General features: G+C 43.7%; 2 protein-coding genes and 1 pseudogene across 3 annotated transcripts; 2 read left to right on the forward strand and 1 right to left on the reverse strand.

Annotated features, from left to right (window-relative positions):
* Positions 1–5,094: 5,094 nt before the first annotated feature.
* On the forward strand, positions 5,095–7,385 carry LOC100838442 (reticulon-like protein B16). The gene is made up of 5 exons (XM_010230351.3): positions 5,095–5,419; positions 6,233–6,413; positions 6,496–6,637; positions 6,708–6,777; positions 6,939–7,385. Exons 1-5 carry the CDS (start codon positions 5,305–5,307, stop codon positions 7,103–7,105), a joined length of 675 nt encoding a protein of 224 aa, XP_010228653.1. The 5' UTR covers positions 5,095–5,304; the 3' UTR covers positions 7,106–7,385.
* A 1,240-nt stretch (positions 7,386–8,625) lies between these two features.
* LOC104582371 lies at positions 8,626–9,999 on the forward strand (annotated as a pseudogene).
* A 422-nt stretch (positions 10,000–10,421) lies between these two features.
* On the reverse strand, positions 10,422–14,287 carry LOC100824222 (macro domain-containing protein VPA0103). 2 transcript variants are annotated; one of them, XM_003557914.4, is made up of 7 exons: positions 14,021–14,284; positions 11,813–11,861; positions 11,629–11,731; positions 11,446–11,541; positions 11,277–11,351; positions 11,110–11,179; positions 10,422–10,746 (listed from the first exon to the last, which is right to left on the reverse strand). In XM_003557914.4, the coding sequence occupies exons 1-7, from the start codon at positions 14,261–14,263 to the stop codon at positions 10,663–10,665; spliced, it is 720 nt and encodes a 239-aa protein (XP_003557962.1). In that variant the 5' UTR covers positions 14,264–14,284; the 3' UTR covers positions 10,422–10,662. The 2 variants fall into 2 exon arrangements, 1 of the variants encoding a protein (XP_003557962.1); XR_002962526.1 differs by having other exon boundaries at positions 10,664–10,746; positions 11,110–11,202; positions 14,021–14,287.
* Between the last annotated feature and the right edge of the window lie 597 nt (positions 14,288–14,884).

Raw genomic sequence — 14,884 nt, forward strand, 5'->3', positions numbered from 1 at the left:
AGGACGAACCTTGGCATTTCCTCGGCTTTGTTGTTTAGGTTGTGAGCAGGCAAAAGCAGAAAATAGTTAAGCTTATCCGTTAGCACTGGCTGCTGACGAGCCGTCGCAGGGAGCACACGGGGCAAATGGATTTGGGATGGGATGGATGAAAAAAAATACCATCTGATTATGTCCTTACATGGGATCTGTATGGTCTTGTTCACTTCCAAGCTCAATGATTACGAAGCTAATAAGCTCTCCCATGCAGGTAGACTTACTCTTATGAAATTCCGTGTTCTCTTACTCTTATTACATATCCAATATTTTTTTCCCCAAGAAGTTCTTAGCTAAACTTTCTGCGATCATTAGGAACTTCTAGTGGACTGGTGTTAAAGAGGAAGACCAAGCTAAATCTTTATATCTCAAAGCCTGGAATGATATTTGCAGACCCAAAAAATTAGGTGGGCTTTGTGTTAGAATATCTTTGCCCTGAATAAGAGCCTTTTGGTCCCCTCTACCCGGAGAATTGCAAATGACCCCAATAGTTACATGACCAAAATTCTTAAAGCTGAATATTTTCCTGACTCTTCCTTTTGGAATCCTAACTCTAATAGTCCCAAATCTGCCTTCCGGGCTTGCATTTCCAAAATTAGACATATTCTCAACTCTTCTTATTGCTTCTACCAAATCAGGCAAGGAGAAATCTCAATCTGGAGCACTCCTTGGTTCCCTTTGGGAAAATATTCAAGATTATCTTAAGATTCAAAATCATCCTTTTATCTATCCGGGGTTTGTTAAAGATCTTTGGCTACCTAACTCCAAAACTTGGAATACTAACCTAATCTTCAGCTTTTTGAGAGTCCTGCTGCAGAAGTCATCAATGATACACATGTTCTTCCGGGAGAAGGAGATGACATTCTTTGTTGAAACATAATGCTTCAGGGATTTGTACTACCAAACAAGCTTACAGATTTTGTGTTCAGAATTTGCAACTCTCCCTCTCCTATCTCTTCACATGACTCCTCTGTGCTCATGCAAATATGGAAAAAACAAAATTTTGCTCCTAAGGATTTAGACCTTTGCTTGGAAGCTTCTTAAGAAAGCTTTACCCACAGGTAAAAGTGCAAGTAAAATTTCCAAACATATCTCTAAAACATGCATCAGATGCGGTGGTTTAGAAGATGAAATTCATTTATCTCCTCTTTCCCTTCGCAAAAGCAGCTTGGTTTGCAAATCCTTCGTTCATTAGAATTGAAGTTTATGTGCAACTACATCATTCTATTTTCAACATTATTGCTGCCATCTCTCAATCTAGTCATCCTCAGGCTTCTATACAAAATATTTTTACTTTCCTTTGGTGCATTTGGAAATCCAGGAACAACTAGGTCTTCAACAGAAAATTCTCCTCTCCCTTTCAAATATCTTCGAATGCCAAAAGTCTTTTGGCAGGTACCAAACTTGAACAGGGAACAGGTGCTAATTCCAACCCAGGAGAAGACCCACACAAAGGAGATCAAGAAGAATTCCCTCCTATTCCTACTTCCCAGATCACACACTTACAGGGAGATTCAACATCTACTCTAATGCTGCATAGAAGGATCCAAAAAGTGAAGACGTACGGACGAGCACGTTGAAAGGGCATTTCTCTCCTAGTTAATTTTGGTGGTGATGACAACGTGTGTTGTGGACTAATCGTGCGTTAAGTATTTTAGATTTGATATCAAATGGTGCAAAACGATTCGATGCCCTCAAGTTGGAAAACGAAGAGTACTGGAGTTTTAGCGGCTTTTTCGGTTATTGAGTCGTAGGAACTCCATACTATTAAGAGGGAGTCCACATGGGAAGGTAACGGGTGAATCGCTTTTCACGTACACAAACAAACATCTTGCACCCACATAAAGCCTACCAAAAAATGAGAGAGAACCAACTCTAGAGCCTAACTGGTGTGCATTTGCCTGCCCAGGTCCGGAAGTTCCGGTGGGGTTATGGTACCCCGGAACTTCCGCCCAACCTCCGGACCAGGTCCGCAACGCTACTGGAATCCATTGTGGATTTTCGGAAGTTGAATCGAAACAGGGACGGAACTTCTGGTCACCCGAAACTTCCGGTGACCAGCCAAAGTTCCGCCCCTGGAACTCGCAGTGCATAACGGTTAGATTTTGGGGAGTCCAAATATATACCCCTTCGTCCCCAACGGGTTTCCTGCCCGAGCACGAAGCAAAGAACAGCCCCCTCTCTCCCAAGAACTCCCTAAGCTTCATTCTACTAGATCTCCCTCCATAAAGCTTCCCCCTTGTTGATTCTTTGAGGATTGGAGGAGAAGACCTAAATCTAGAGTTTCACCAAGTCACAAAGTTGATTCCTCTTGTTTCTCTTGTGGATTTCATTTCTCTTGGACATTTGGGAGCCCTAGACGAAGTGGTTGCCTTGAGCTCTTCCCTTGGGGATTGTGAAGCTTGAGAATTGGATTGGGAGCCTACAATTGAGTTGTGGAGCTAGCCCCGGTCAAGTTTGTAAATGTTCGGTCTTCGCCTTCAAGGAAGCCATTAGTGGAGCTCACTCACCTTTGTGGTGCCGTGAGAGGAGAATAGAGTGAGCCTTTGTGGCGTCTCTACCTTTGTGGTAGCGCACTCCTCCAAACGGAGACGTACACCTACCCCAATCGGTGGAACTCCGGTGAAATCTTCGTCTCTCGTTTGGTATCCATTCTTACCCTTTACATTCTTGTTATCTAGTTGCTTCGGCTATTGCTTCAGCTATTGCACTTCATCCTAGGGTTGCATTACCTTTAAAGAATTTAGTAAACCCTAGGTTAAGTGTTTGTATCTTTCTAGAAAAGAAAAAGATTAAAATTTGTTAGTCGCCTATTCACCCCCTCCCCTCTAGCCGACCATACCGATCTTTCACACGTGCAGGAATCGGAATCTTTATTGACTCTCTAAATCCTGAACTCAAATGGAAGGCGCAAATTCAAGCAATCTCTTGTCCTGTCTCTTCTCCTCTTCAAGCAGAAGCTCTTGGTGCCCTATCAGCAGCTGAAATTCTATCTCATCTCAACCAACAGGAAACAAAGCAAATTACTGACAACCAAAGTCCGGCTTTGGCTTGTCAACGTTTTGATGTCGAGAACTTCCCAGGTCACTGGAGCATAAGAAGCTGGCTCATTCAGATCACTGATACTCCCTCAAGACTTTATACTAAGGTTGTGTTCACTCCTAGAGACAATAATACTTTAGCTCATGACCTTGCCAGGAAAGCTAGAAGAAACAATTGCAGCCATCCCAGGGTCTCTTGTATCAATAGTTCTCACAGGTTGTCCGGCTGCCCACTAAGGCAAATTTGTAACATTTCAAGCCCGGACAAGTTCAAGGTTTCATATGTACTATGTTGTTAAATCAATAAATTCCCCTTTTACAAAAAAAACTATGATGCGGCGATCAAAGCACCAGAAGCACATGTTTGTGGGCATTACCAAGTTGGGGCAACTTGTTATGGCATTTCCAAGGGCGAGTCTACATTTGTTCGCGCCATTTGTCCATTTGGATGGTGTTTTTGACAAATGGAGGTGGAAAAAATACCATGATGTCCAATGGATGTCCCCATTTGTCATACTCGCGGATCTGTGACATGTGCGCTAATCAGACAAGTGGATATCCCTAGTCCCTCCTTAAATTTGAGAAAGAAATTGGGATCCTCATTTGATTGAAATTTTGTCCATGACCCCCAAATGGACAAATGGAGAAAATGTAGAGGGGGTCCTTAGAGATTTCCTTAGGAAATACATGACCCGTTATGGTTTAGCAATGAATTTTTCTATCTTTGATTGAAAGAGTGACTACTGCCCATTGTTTCCTCTTTCTTTTCCGTTGGAACCCTTGAACTTGCAGACGTTGTATTAAATTGGGTTGCGCGCATCTTTAGATGCACACCACACTTATTTGAGTAGGTTGTCATACACTAACAAAGTTGCATCGGCACACCGATGTTCCTAAAATATATTTGGCAGCTTGGTGGAGCGCGGTCAAATCCTATGTTAGGAGGTGCGACAAATGTTGTCATCCCCAACTTCCCAACACAACCGTGATGGTTCCGGACACTTTACTGTTTGTTTTGGCTGTAAGTTCACAAATTCACACTATAGGTTCCCAGACGGTGTCTTGAGGGTTCTATATATAGACCCCTCCCCTCTAGTGTATTCATGTGGGAATGGAATGGTTACACTCTTCCTTGATGGACATTTCTAGACTTACTATCCATGACAAACACCACTTTATGACAGACTAGTAGAGAGAAAGGGGTGTGTATGGTCCATTGTGGGAGAAGTCACACTTATCCCTCCACCTTTGATATTCTGCACCTTGCCGCTTATGGTTCTTTCTAGATATATATTTTTGCACCTTTGATGAAAAGTTTGACTTGTTGACTCATTGACTCCGTCTTATTTGGTGTGGCTTAATCCTCGTTGGTGCTTTCATCATGAAAGATTTTGGTTGACTTAGTCGTTGACATGTAGAGTTCGAGGACCGACCTTTATAAAGGGTTGATCATACCAACGAGAGTTACTTGCGGTTCCTATTGCTAATGGGCAATCATGATTTTGCTTTATTTGAGAGTTTGATGCAATTCAGGTGAGAATTATGCCCGAACGTCCCTGATTTATCACGTGAGATTACTTAGTGGGATTTAACTACTGATATATGTTCAATTCCATGACTCTATGGCTCATTTTGCTATGAAGAATCTTTGGAAGACAATAGTCGAACCTACATGCAAATTTTACAGGATTCCTCACCTGCAAGAAGGCACCCGGCAGACTTTCTAACGTTGGTTCCAGACTAATGATCATTTGTCCAATTAGACTTGCTACTTTTATGTAGGATTTGTGGCCGACAGAAATAAGGTTTACAATAATTTACTAGTATATGGTTTATTGAATGTTTGGAAGCTTCACCCCGTGTGTATACTCTGATGCAGATCAGTATGTATACTCTGATGCAGATTATCATTTTTATCCTTTCTGAGTTTTCGCCGGAACGACAGCAGATCCCCGCTAACTATCCACCGGTCGTACAAAGGCCAACAGTAAACAAATGGAGTGACAAGATTAAGAAAACGGAAATAATGGATTGACGGAAATTGGAATAGGCAGCCGCGCTTTGTGCCGACCTCTGGGCTCTGGTCCTACCGCCGCCGCCCCGTGGAAGGAAGAAGAAACGGCCTCCCCGTCTTCCTCCCACTTTCCTCTGTTCTCCCCCAGTCTCCGGTATATTCTCCCCCAAAGCGCTTCGCCTCCTCTCTGATCCCGCCGCGAAGCAAGGGCTCGCCATGGAGTCCGGCGCCAGCGGTGCGGAGGCCCGGATCGATGGATCCGCCGACCCCGGCAGCTCCGCCGGCGGCGGCTACCGGCCCTCTGTGCACCAGATCGTCGGCAGCGGGAAAGGTATTGCTACTCTTCTACCCCCAACTTTCAGGATTCCGTATTTTGCTAAGTTCAGCGTGACCTGCTGACTGCTGTTATAGCCGTGTGATTACAATACATACGCAAATTTCATGCCGAGAAGCTGATACGAAAGGTTGTCACGTGTTGCGATGTTTCCCTCGATTAGGTAATGATGCGGTGATTGTAGTATTTGCGGATGTAGTGGCAGCGAAAAGGTGGTTGACCTTTGGGCTTTTGTTTTGTAGGGTACTGAAAGAAGCGTTCATGAATGCGGTAGGGTGTGTCTAGTTCAGACTGTTTACTATGGTTTCAGAAAGCATAAGATAATGTGATAAAATTTTGTGTTGAATTCCAGCTGGTGTTTATCAACTCACTCACACTTGAAATACTTGGGATTACAATACAACTCAATCAAAAATGTCATGGAGGCCACCTGTAGATGTTGAAATGATAACCTATGTGTTAAACTGTTGTCATTTTAAATCATTTCTTGCAACGTGTTTTTACTATCATATACTAAAGCGAGAGGCCAGCCACTAACCTTTCATACTGCAAAGTGATAGCTAAATCACTGGTACACTTGTCTCAGATAATACACTTATTTCACGGGCTTGAGTCAGGAGATACTGTTTTTAATATTTTTCTTCTGCATTGCTAAGGATAATATTGATATTATATGAGTATAACTTGATCTCCATTTGAAATTTACCGATGCTATGCTTTTCTTTTCATTTTTATGTTTCAAGGCACAATTGGCTGCCTTCTGTTTCTCATGTTCATGCCTGTGTGTGACATGTTGTTCCTCTCTTTCAGCTGCCGATATCATCTTATGGAAGTGTAGACGTGCTACAGTTGGTCTTATATTTGGTGCTACGATGGCATGGTGGTTATTCGAGAAGTCAGAACTGTCATTCTTGACGATCTGTTGTGATGTACTGCTGATTTTGATAGTTGTACAGTTCATATGGGTGAAAATATCTGGGTTGCTAAATAAGTAAGCAACCATCCTTGCTTTCATGTTCTTACGTATTTCCATAGAAGTTCAATATGTATTTCATATGGGTTAATTATCTTAGGCAACCTAGGCCACTACCTGAGTTAGTTCTATCAGAGGAGATGGTTAACAATGCTGCAGCATCATTCCGTGTTAAAGTCAACAGCATGCTGATGGTTGCACATGACATTACTCTTGGCAAGGACTTCCGGCTCTTTTTCCAGGTTAGCTACCATGCCAATGTTTCTCTTTGTTGATTACATGAGAAATTGCTGACAGGGAAATTCTTGACAGGTTGTGTCTATCCTCTGGCTGCTATCTGTCATTGGCAATTTCTACTCTTCTATAACTCTTGCTTATATAGGTATGTTATATGCACACATCACATTTTGAATTTTCACAGACCCCTAGACATTCAGGGATTGATAGGACCAAGGAGGATGCAGAATCATGTATCTGTCTGTGTATGGTTTATCTCTTCTGTGGTGTTGAGTTTGCTGCTAATTTTTCAATTCCTGATGACAGGAACCATTGCTTTGGTGACAGTACCTGTACTGTACCATAGACACCAGGAGAACGTGGATATGTATGCAGGAATGCTCCACCGAAATATCTCAAGGCATTACAAGATAGTTGATGAAAATGTTATAAGCAGACTGCCGAGAAGCTTTATCAGAGATAAGGACGAGTGATCTGTCTCGAAAATTTGACGCTGTCATGTTTTCCCCATTACAGCGTTGAGTGTGTTTTGTTGTTGTATTTCTACGTCATAGGTTGCATGAAAATAGTAGTTTAGGTCAGTGGAAACCGAAACTTGCTGTAGCTTGCAGGTACCACTTCAATGTACTGCCGACCAAGATCAATATGTTCGAAAACAAAACGATATGCATTAAACTGGAGCACCTCACCCAAAGAGTTAACATTTGACTCTTGAGTTGGTTTTTGCAACAAAGTGAGCTGCATGTTCTTAAAGTTTGGAGTAGATGGCAGTTGCCACGCAGCAGAGAACTGAATGAGTTGTTACGTTGGCCATATGGACCTGTTTCCTGGCTGCTGTTTATACCCGTCTAAGTTTGTGTACTAGCAACTTACTGATAAGGGTTTGGATATACAATAATAGCTACCAGAAGCAACAAACGTGCTGTAATATTCTAAAAAAATCCTGTAAATGTTAGCATGAATACTCAAATTGCGTCACCATCTCCTGGGCAGCCTGAGGCCAAACATTGTAGTGCTCATCTGAAAACAGAACAAAGTGCACCTGCAAATGTAATACTCACTCCGTCCCATATTAAGTGTCGAAATATTAAATGCACCTGCAAATGTAATACAAATATCAGGTGAAAATCACCCTTACAGTGTAAATTGTGCAAACACCATAAAAATCAGTCATGTTTAGAAGTTTCCAAAATTTTGTTCAAAAATTCACTAGGTGTGATGTTTGACAAACTGCAAAAATTCAAGTCGAAACTAAATTATTTCTGAAAAGAATTGAAAAGAGAAATATACAAATGAATAGTGCCGAAGAATGAAGAACCAATATTCATGCTGAATTTGTTTTCTCCTTTTACTAAACGCAAATGAGTTTGGAATTGAAATTTACACATATAAAAGCCACTTAAAATATGAAAAAAGTATCAATTTGTTAAACTTTTTACAATGGTTTTTATGAAGTTTTCACCATAGTTATCACCGGATACACTGTCTAATGAGTTGTTAGCGGCTGAATTAATCAATTCCTCAATACAGAACAAATAGTACTCCCTAGAACATGTAAGCATGGAGCCATGCATGCTAACTACTCCCTCCATTTCAAAATATAACGGCCCCACATATTTCGAGGTCTAACTTTGACAATATGACGCAAACAAAATGTGAATTTCACAAGAAATTGCATACATCTACTAGCTCACAAGAAATTGTATGCATGAATCAGCAACAGCACAAAACGAACTGACAAAGGCCAGGACCATAGAAGCTGCAGATCAGTATAAGACAAATCAATCCTGCATCGCGAATTAATTTCTTGAATCCGGAACAGAAGAAAGGCGTGCCCAATTTTTTTCGTTCCGGAACAGATTCACGAGCGTATATATTATATATCGCGAATTCGGATCAGAAATAAATAAGAATAGCCAGAAATAAGGAAGGAAGGGAAAAACACGATCGTGGTCGGATTCGTACTCGGACGAGAAGTCGTCGAGAAGCGCGTCACGAGAGTTTCGAGCCCTTGTCGGATTCGCAGTTCCCGGGTCGTTATAAGGGCATCAACCCCGGATCGACTGGAACACAATTCTTCTTTCATCTCGCCGCCCGGCCATCCTACGTAATCCCAGAGAAACCCGACCTATTCTCCGGCCGGCGAGCCCGACGCAAGTTCAGAGGCCGTACCAATGTCGAGGGATCGAGGACGATGGCGGTGTACTGCCGGTACGTACAGGAGCGGCGTGGACACCTTCTCCGTGCCAGTGGCCGCGCCTTCCATTTCCGTCGGCGAGCTGAAGCGCCTAATCCTGGGGACGAGCCGCCACGGCCACGGACGGACACGCGGGCGGGGTCCCAGGTAAGGCATCGCGATCTCCAACCCGCAGACAACAGCGCCTTGGTCCTGCGCAACTCCACCGTCGTGGTTCGCCGCGTCGCGGGGAGCCCAGCCGAGACCCTGATCGTGGCAGCGGCAACGACTCAGCGCCCCATAGCGTTGCAAGATGCCGCGTGTGCCGCAGATGCCGCCGGCCGGGTACGTGTGCCGCAGATGCCGCGTGCCTGGGCACTTCATCCAGCACTGCCCCACCAACGGCGACCCAAGGTTCGACCTCGGAAGGTAGACGGTTACTCCTCCAGTGGCCGGGAGTCCCGACGACGACGACGGCATCCCGGAGGATCTCCACTGCAGGATTTGCAAGAAGGTGATGGCCGACGCGGTGATGACGAGCAAGTGCTGCTTCAGCAGCTTCTGCGACAGGTGCATCCGAGCCCAGATCGTGGGCAACTCCAAGTGCGCGTGCGGGGCGCATGCGCGCGCCGACGATCTCATCCCCAACCCGGCGCTGCGCACCACCATCGCCAACATGCTCGCCGATCATCACTACGACTACAGTGCCCCAATTGCGCCGGCGTCTTACGATCCCTTCTTCGGTGCTGGCGGCACGCCGTGGCCGGCTGATCCTTCCATGTACTACGGCGGCATGCCATACGCTTACGGCGGCGGTTACCCGATGCCGATGGGTCCGCACCATGTCGGCACCGTGGGCAGCATGGAAGCCTCGTATGGCTACCACGGCGAGCGTCACGGCAGGAAGAGGACGATGGGGTGCGATGATCAGAGGTACCCGGACCGTGGTTTCAAGACAAGGTGCGGTGGAAGCAGCAGATCACAGGTCGCCGTAGTGCTGACGTAAGGCACTGAAGCTCAAGGGTCTGAATTTCTGACTCTGCTGATTTGCTGGAGTGTTGATGCCCAATGCTGAGATCTGAGAAGCCTCGTCTCTCTCTCTAGTTATTAGAATGTTCAGCGATGTAAATTAGTGGATCATGATTCAAAGATGTACTCAGGCATTTGCCGATGCTGTGTTCCTCTGTTAACTTAGCAATATAAACTCATTTATCTTGAATTTATCGTATCTTCATTGGTATTTAAAATTGCAACAGATGCTGCTGAAACTGTTGTATTCTCTGCTTTTGTTTGCCCGGTAGCCATTTTTAATCGGGAGGATTTGCAATTGAAGTAGGACCTTATGGTCGCTTTTAGGATCTACTGAGAACCGCATATACATCTGTCGTGTTTACTGAAATACGCACTACTTAAGTTATGAGTGCCTTTTTTTTAAAAAAAACTTCAAGTTATGAGTGAACCGAGACAGTATACAACCAAATGACTCAAGTAAAATCCATGTGACTATACCAACTGATGTGCCCTCCCTAACTGAATCCCAAATTTGATCGTCAGGAACTAAAAAACGCAGCCGAGAATTGAATGAGTTTCGCTCGAGTTGTTACTTAGGAGCGAAAAACGTGCTGTAATATTATAACACCTCTCAGGCATCTTATGTAACAACATTTTGGCTTCGGTACGTTTATTCATAAGAAAATGTAGCACAGGGCAGACACTGATCCAACATATCCATCCAACTCTCTTTCAGACAAAAGCATAAAAATAGTAGTACCATACATTCTATCATAATGAACCAACTACACTAGCCGGCTGACAAGAACATACTACCCTACATCAGGGAACTCTATCGGCTATTCATTTCTCAAATTGCGTCAGCATCTCCTGGGCAGCCTGACGCCAAACATTGTAGAGCTCATCTGAAAACAGAACAAAGTGCACCTGCAAATATAATACATTCCAGTTACCGAGTGATTACATGTTTAATCAGGTTGATGACAACACAGAAACAGGAAAAAAAATGAGATCAACTTTCATGTTTCCAAACTGGTCTAACCAATGGTGCCCAAATAAAACAAATCATCCCTATGCTTTGCAAGTATCATGAGTCTCTTTCCTCTTTTTTCTTTTTGAGAGGTATCATACAGCAAAGGCTAATTACTTTTCATATAGGTGAACAATTTATTTATGGGGTATATTAATCCTATCTATTGATGTAAAAATAGCATTTGACTACTAATACCACAGCAACATTGCAGTACAGTACTATACACTTAATGATTTAAAGGCAGAGCTGCTTCTAACCTCTTTAATATCCCCAGAAAATTGTTGAGCAGTTGAAACAGCTATTTTTGATGCTTCCTCTAGAGGGTAACTGCATGACCAGAGCATGTTAAACTTAACAAATTAGATAGTCCAAAGAATATATTGCACATAAAGAAGCATGAATGAAGCTGGCACAAGGTATATACCGAAAAACACCACATGATATAGCAGGGAAGGCAATGTACTGAATGCCATTCTCTTTAGCAAGCTTCAAGCTATTTCTGCAAATTAGAAATGCAGATAAGGGTAGTTTCCCTGATTCAGCAGCTAGAACAGTCTTTTCTAATAATATAAGAATTTAAAAGGGGGACTTACGCGTAAGCATTCTTTAAAGACACCTCAGGCTGTCTGTCCATATCATATATGGGTCCAACTGTGTGTATCACACTGGAAACGGGAAGCTTGAAAGCTCTGTTCACAATTAATATACAGGCAAAAGGATATGAAGTGTTAAGAAGAGAGCATTCTGATGGTATTAAAATGGATTGAAGTACTTACGGAGTAATTCTAGCTTCTCCAGTCGGGCAACGAACTCCAGGTTCTACCTCTGGAACTTTACGGCATGCTTCAACAAGTTGTGGTCCAGCAGCTCGATGTATAGCTGACATAAGGATTTCATGTTAGTATGAGATAGTCCACCAATGATTACTAAATTATGGCAGTTCACAAAAGATGCAAGTACCTCCATCAACACCTCCACCTCCTAGCATTCGTTCATTAGCAGCATTAACCTACCAAAATAAATCCTGCTTATATTTTTCACTTCCGAATAAAGAGATTATTAATTTATTATCTACATCATTATTGAGTGCAAAAATTATTGCTTTAAGAACGTTGAGAAATATATTTCCAAAAAGTAAAACAAGAGGCTAAAATACAAATCAGCATAATCAAAACTACATAAATGTCAGAACATGCATCAAAGTAACAGAAAATCCAATATTAACTAGCCCTCATAATAGATCATAGCATACACACTTGAAAACGCTTAAGTTCAAGGTTAAAATATGGGCTCATGATACCATATTTGATCAGCTTATGTCTTGTTGTTTACATGTTTTCGGGTCCAGAAATTTCCTGACGGTTTATTTTGGCTTTGGAGGCCGAACTCCATTTGTATTCCATCCAGACAAGCTCATAGCCACAGGGGAACTTGATCTGGACTCTTTGAGCTACGCTTTAAGGGGTGATGGTCCAATCCAACAGATTGAGAAAAATAGACCTACAGTGTTCTCTACTCATTACTTCAGAAGCTATTTTAGCAAGGAAATGCATTACAGACCATAATCCATGCACCAAGTTAGTATGAAGCAATAGGCCTTTACACAGTTTGGTTTCAAACTGCCAAAACCGTCAGGCCGGCCCGCACGGAACCAGGGCGATTTAATGCGGGTTATCAGTTTTCCGGGTTCAACCAGCGAGGATGAGAACTGGGTCAGGCCACACAGTTAGAACCAGCGAAAATGCAAAACCTGTTTAAGTCCCTAATACCCATCATCTGTCAGGTTGTGGCTGCGGCGCCTCAGCATGAGGGCATGCCTGAAGTGCCGCACGAGGATGGAAGGTGCCGGTTGTGGCAAGGGTGCGGATTAACTGGACTGCCTCCCTGCCCATGGCATCAGGTTCCATGCCTCTCCCTCCCTTAATTGTTGCTTCCTGCTGACCTTGGTAGCCAGGAAGAAGGAGCTGCGGCTATGGGGAATCCTTGACTGCTCTGCATTCAAATTCTTGCTTCTCTGCAATGGAATTCCAACTGTTGTACTCCCTCCGTCCCGAAATAAGTGACGTGGACTTGTATAGATTCTTATACAAGTCCACGTCACTTACTTTGGGACGGAGGGAGTAGATTATATGCTTTGAGTTCTCGATAATTGTTACCTTCCCCTGCCTCACCCCCTGCAATTTTCCCACCTGCCTGTGCCTAACTTTTGGGGGAGTTTTTGCATTTTCCTTTTTTCCCCATGTTCCCATTTCTTGTCATTGTCTTAGTTTGGTCCTGTGCTCGATATGAGTCATTTCTACCTGAAAACTTGGAATTGCTTCAGTATAATTGCGACCTTCTCTTGCTGACCCATTTGAGTTTACGGTAGTCTGTATATTCTTTTCGCCTTCGGCAATTTTTTTGCCTTCATGTTTGATGCATTTCTTAAGTCAGAAACAAAAAGATATGCTTGCACGTTCAGATTTTATCTTGGTTGTTCATCATATTTACTTTTCTTACTTCTTAAAGTGGGATGAACAAACCGGCAAAATGCTGAGTGGAAATGCATACATGCATTGCAGATAGGCTGTGTGGTATTTGTTTTCTCTGAAGTCATGCCATTCTGGTTCTGTACTCAAGTTTAAACAAGCGTGTAAACAAACCCGCACCAGCTCATTAAAACCTCTTGTAAACCAGGCAACTGGCCAAAACCATTCCCTACGGGCAGGGTTAAGGAGCCGGCCAGAGCCGGTCTAAACCGTGTATGAGCATGCTTTTTATAGCATTTACCAAGAAGCACATTAGAACCTACTAGGAATTGTTCCATCAAAAACTGAGCTCACTAGCACGAAGAAACGGTGAATCCTCTAATGGCAGAAGCTACTGACGCGGATGATAAAACTGAAGACAAGCACAACTAAGAAGATCCTGCTCACCAAACCAGACCTAGCCGAAACAGGTTTTCTTCCTACAAATGTCCAACCTAACGAACAACGCATCTGATGTTCGTCTCTGCAACTTAGAGACCAGGTCTCGCAAGCAGGCATATCCCACGCCGGAATCATTGCCTGGCGATGGTGAAGTACACATCTACACCACTCATCTCACTAATCGAAACATGCCTGCATACAAAAGTAGTGGCGTGAAGGGGGCAGGGGGGCACTGGATCATGGGAGGAGTGGAACGTACGATGGCGTCTGTGGCGCCGTCGACGGACCAGAGGGTGATGTCACCCTTGTGCAGCTTCAGCACGCCGGCCCCCGCCGCCGCCGACAGCCGGAACGCCTCACCGTCTCCGAACCCCGAAGCCGCCATCGCGAAGGACCTCCTGGTCGTGCAGATGCTGGCCCGCCGCCTCCGCTGCAGCCACTTGGGGAGTGGAATTGGGAGGAGCGACGGCGTCAGGAATAATCTAGTGGCCGCACGCGACATTTGACTTTCGGGGACGAACTCTAGCGTGACTGCGTGCTTTCTGTCCCTGGACTTGGGGTATGCCCTGGGCCTATTGTTAGGCCCATTTGAAATCTCAGCCCGTTTAGTTATCCCTTCTTTTTCTTTTCCCTTCTGATCCTCTCAGAAACAAGTTATCCCTTCTGTTACTCCGTAGGATTTTTCACTTTTATAAATGTGCTGATTAATTTTCACTCGCAAAGCTATTATCGCCGGTAGGTTGCAAAGATATCGTCCTTTTTGAAAAAAAAAAACACTCCATGTAAGTAAGCCACTGGACTTGACAGAAGGAAGTTGCATTTCACATATTCAAAAAAGAAAGAATGCAGGTAAGCTAGCTTGCGATTGCGGCCGAGCTGAAATATGTAACATACTACATTCTTTCTCGGATTCAAAATAAGTTTCGCGGTTTTGGAACCAATCATAGTATAATTTTGTACGTACTAAATTAACGACACATTAACTTAATATGATCGGAGTGATTACTAGTATATTTTTGTTGTACCGTGTATATGTGTGTAAAGTGCTTTTAAGTTCAGGTGTACGTTTGCGAATGTTTCAGTGACCGCGTGTTGGTCGCGCGAAGGGTACGTGCTCGGATCT

The sequence above is a fragment of the Brachypodium distachyon genome, chromosome 1 (assembly GCF_000005505.3).
Source record: "Brachypodium distachyon strain Bd21 chromosome 1, Brachypodium_distachyon_v3.0, whole genome shotgun sequence".
Taxonomy (NCBI): domain Eukaryota; kingdom Viridiplantae; phylum Streptophyta; class Magnoliopsida; order Poales; family Poaceae; genus Brachypodium; species Brachypodium distachyon.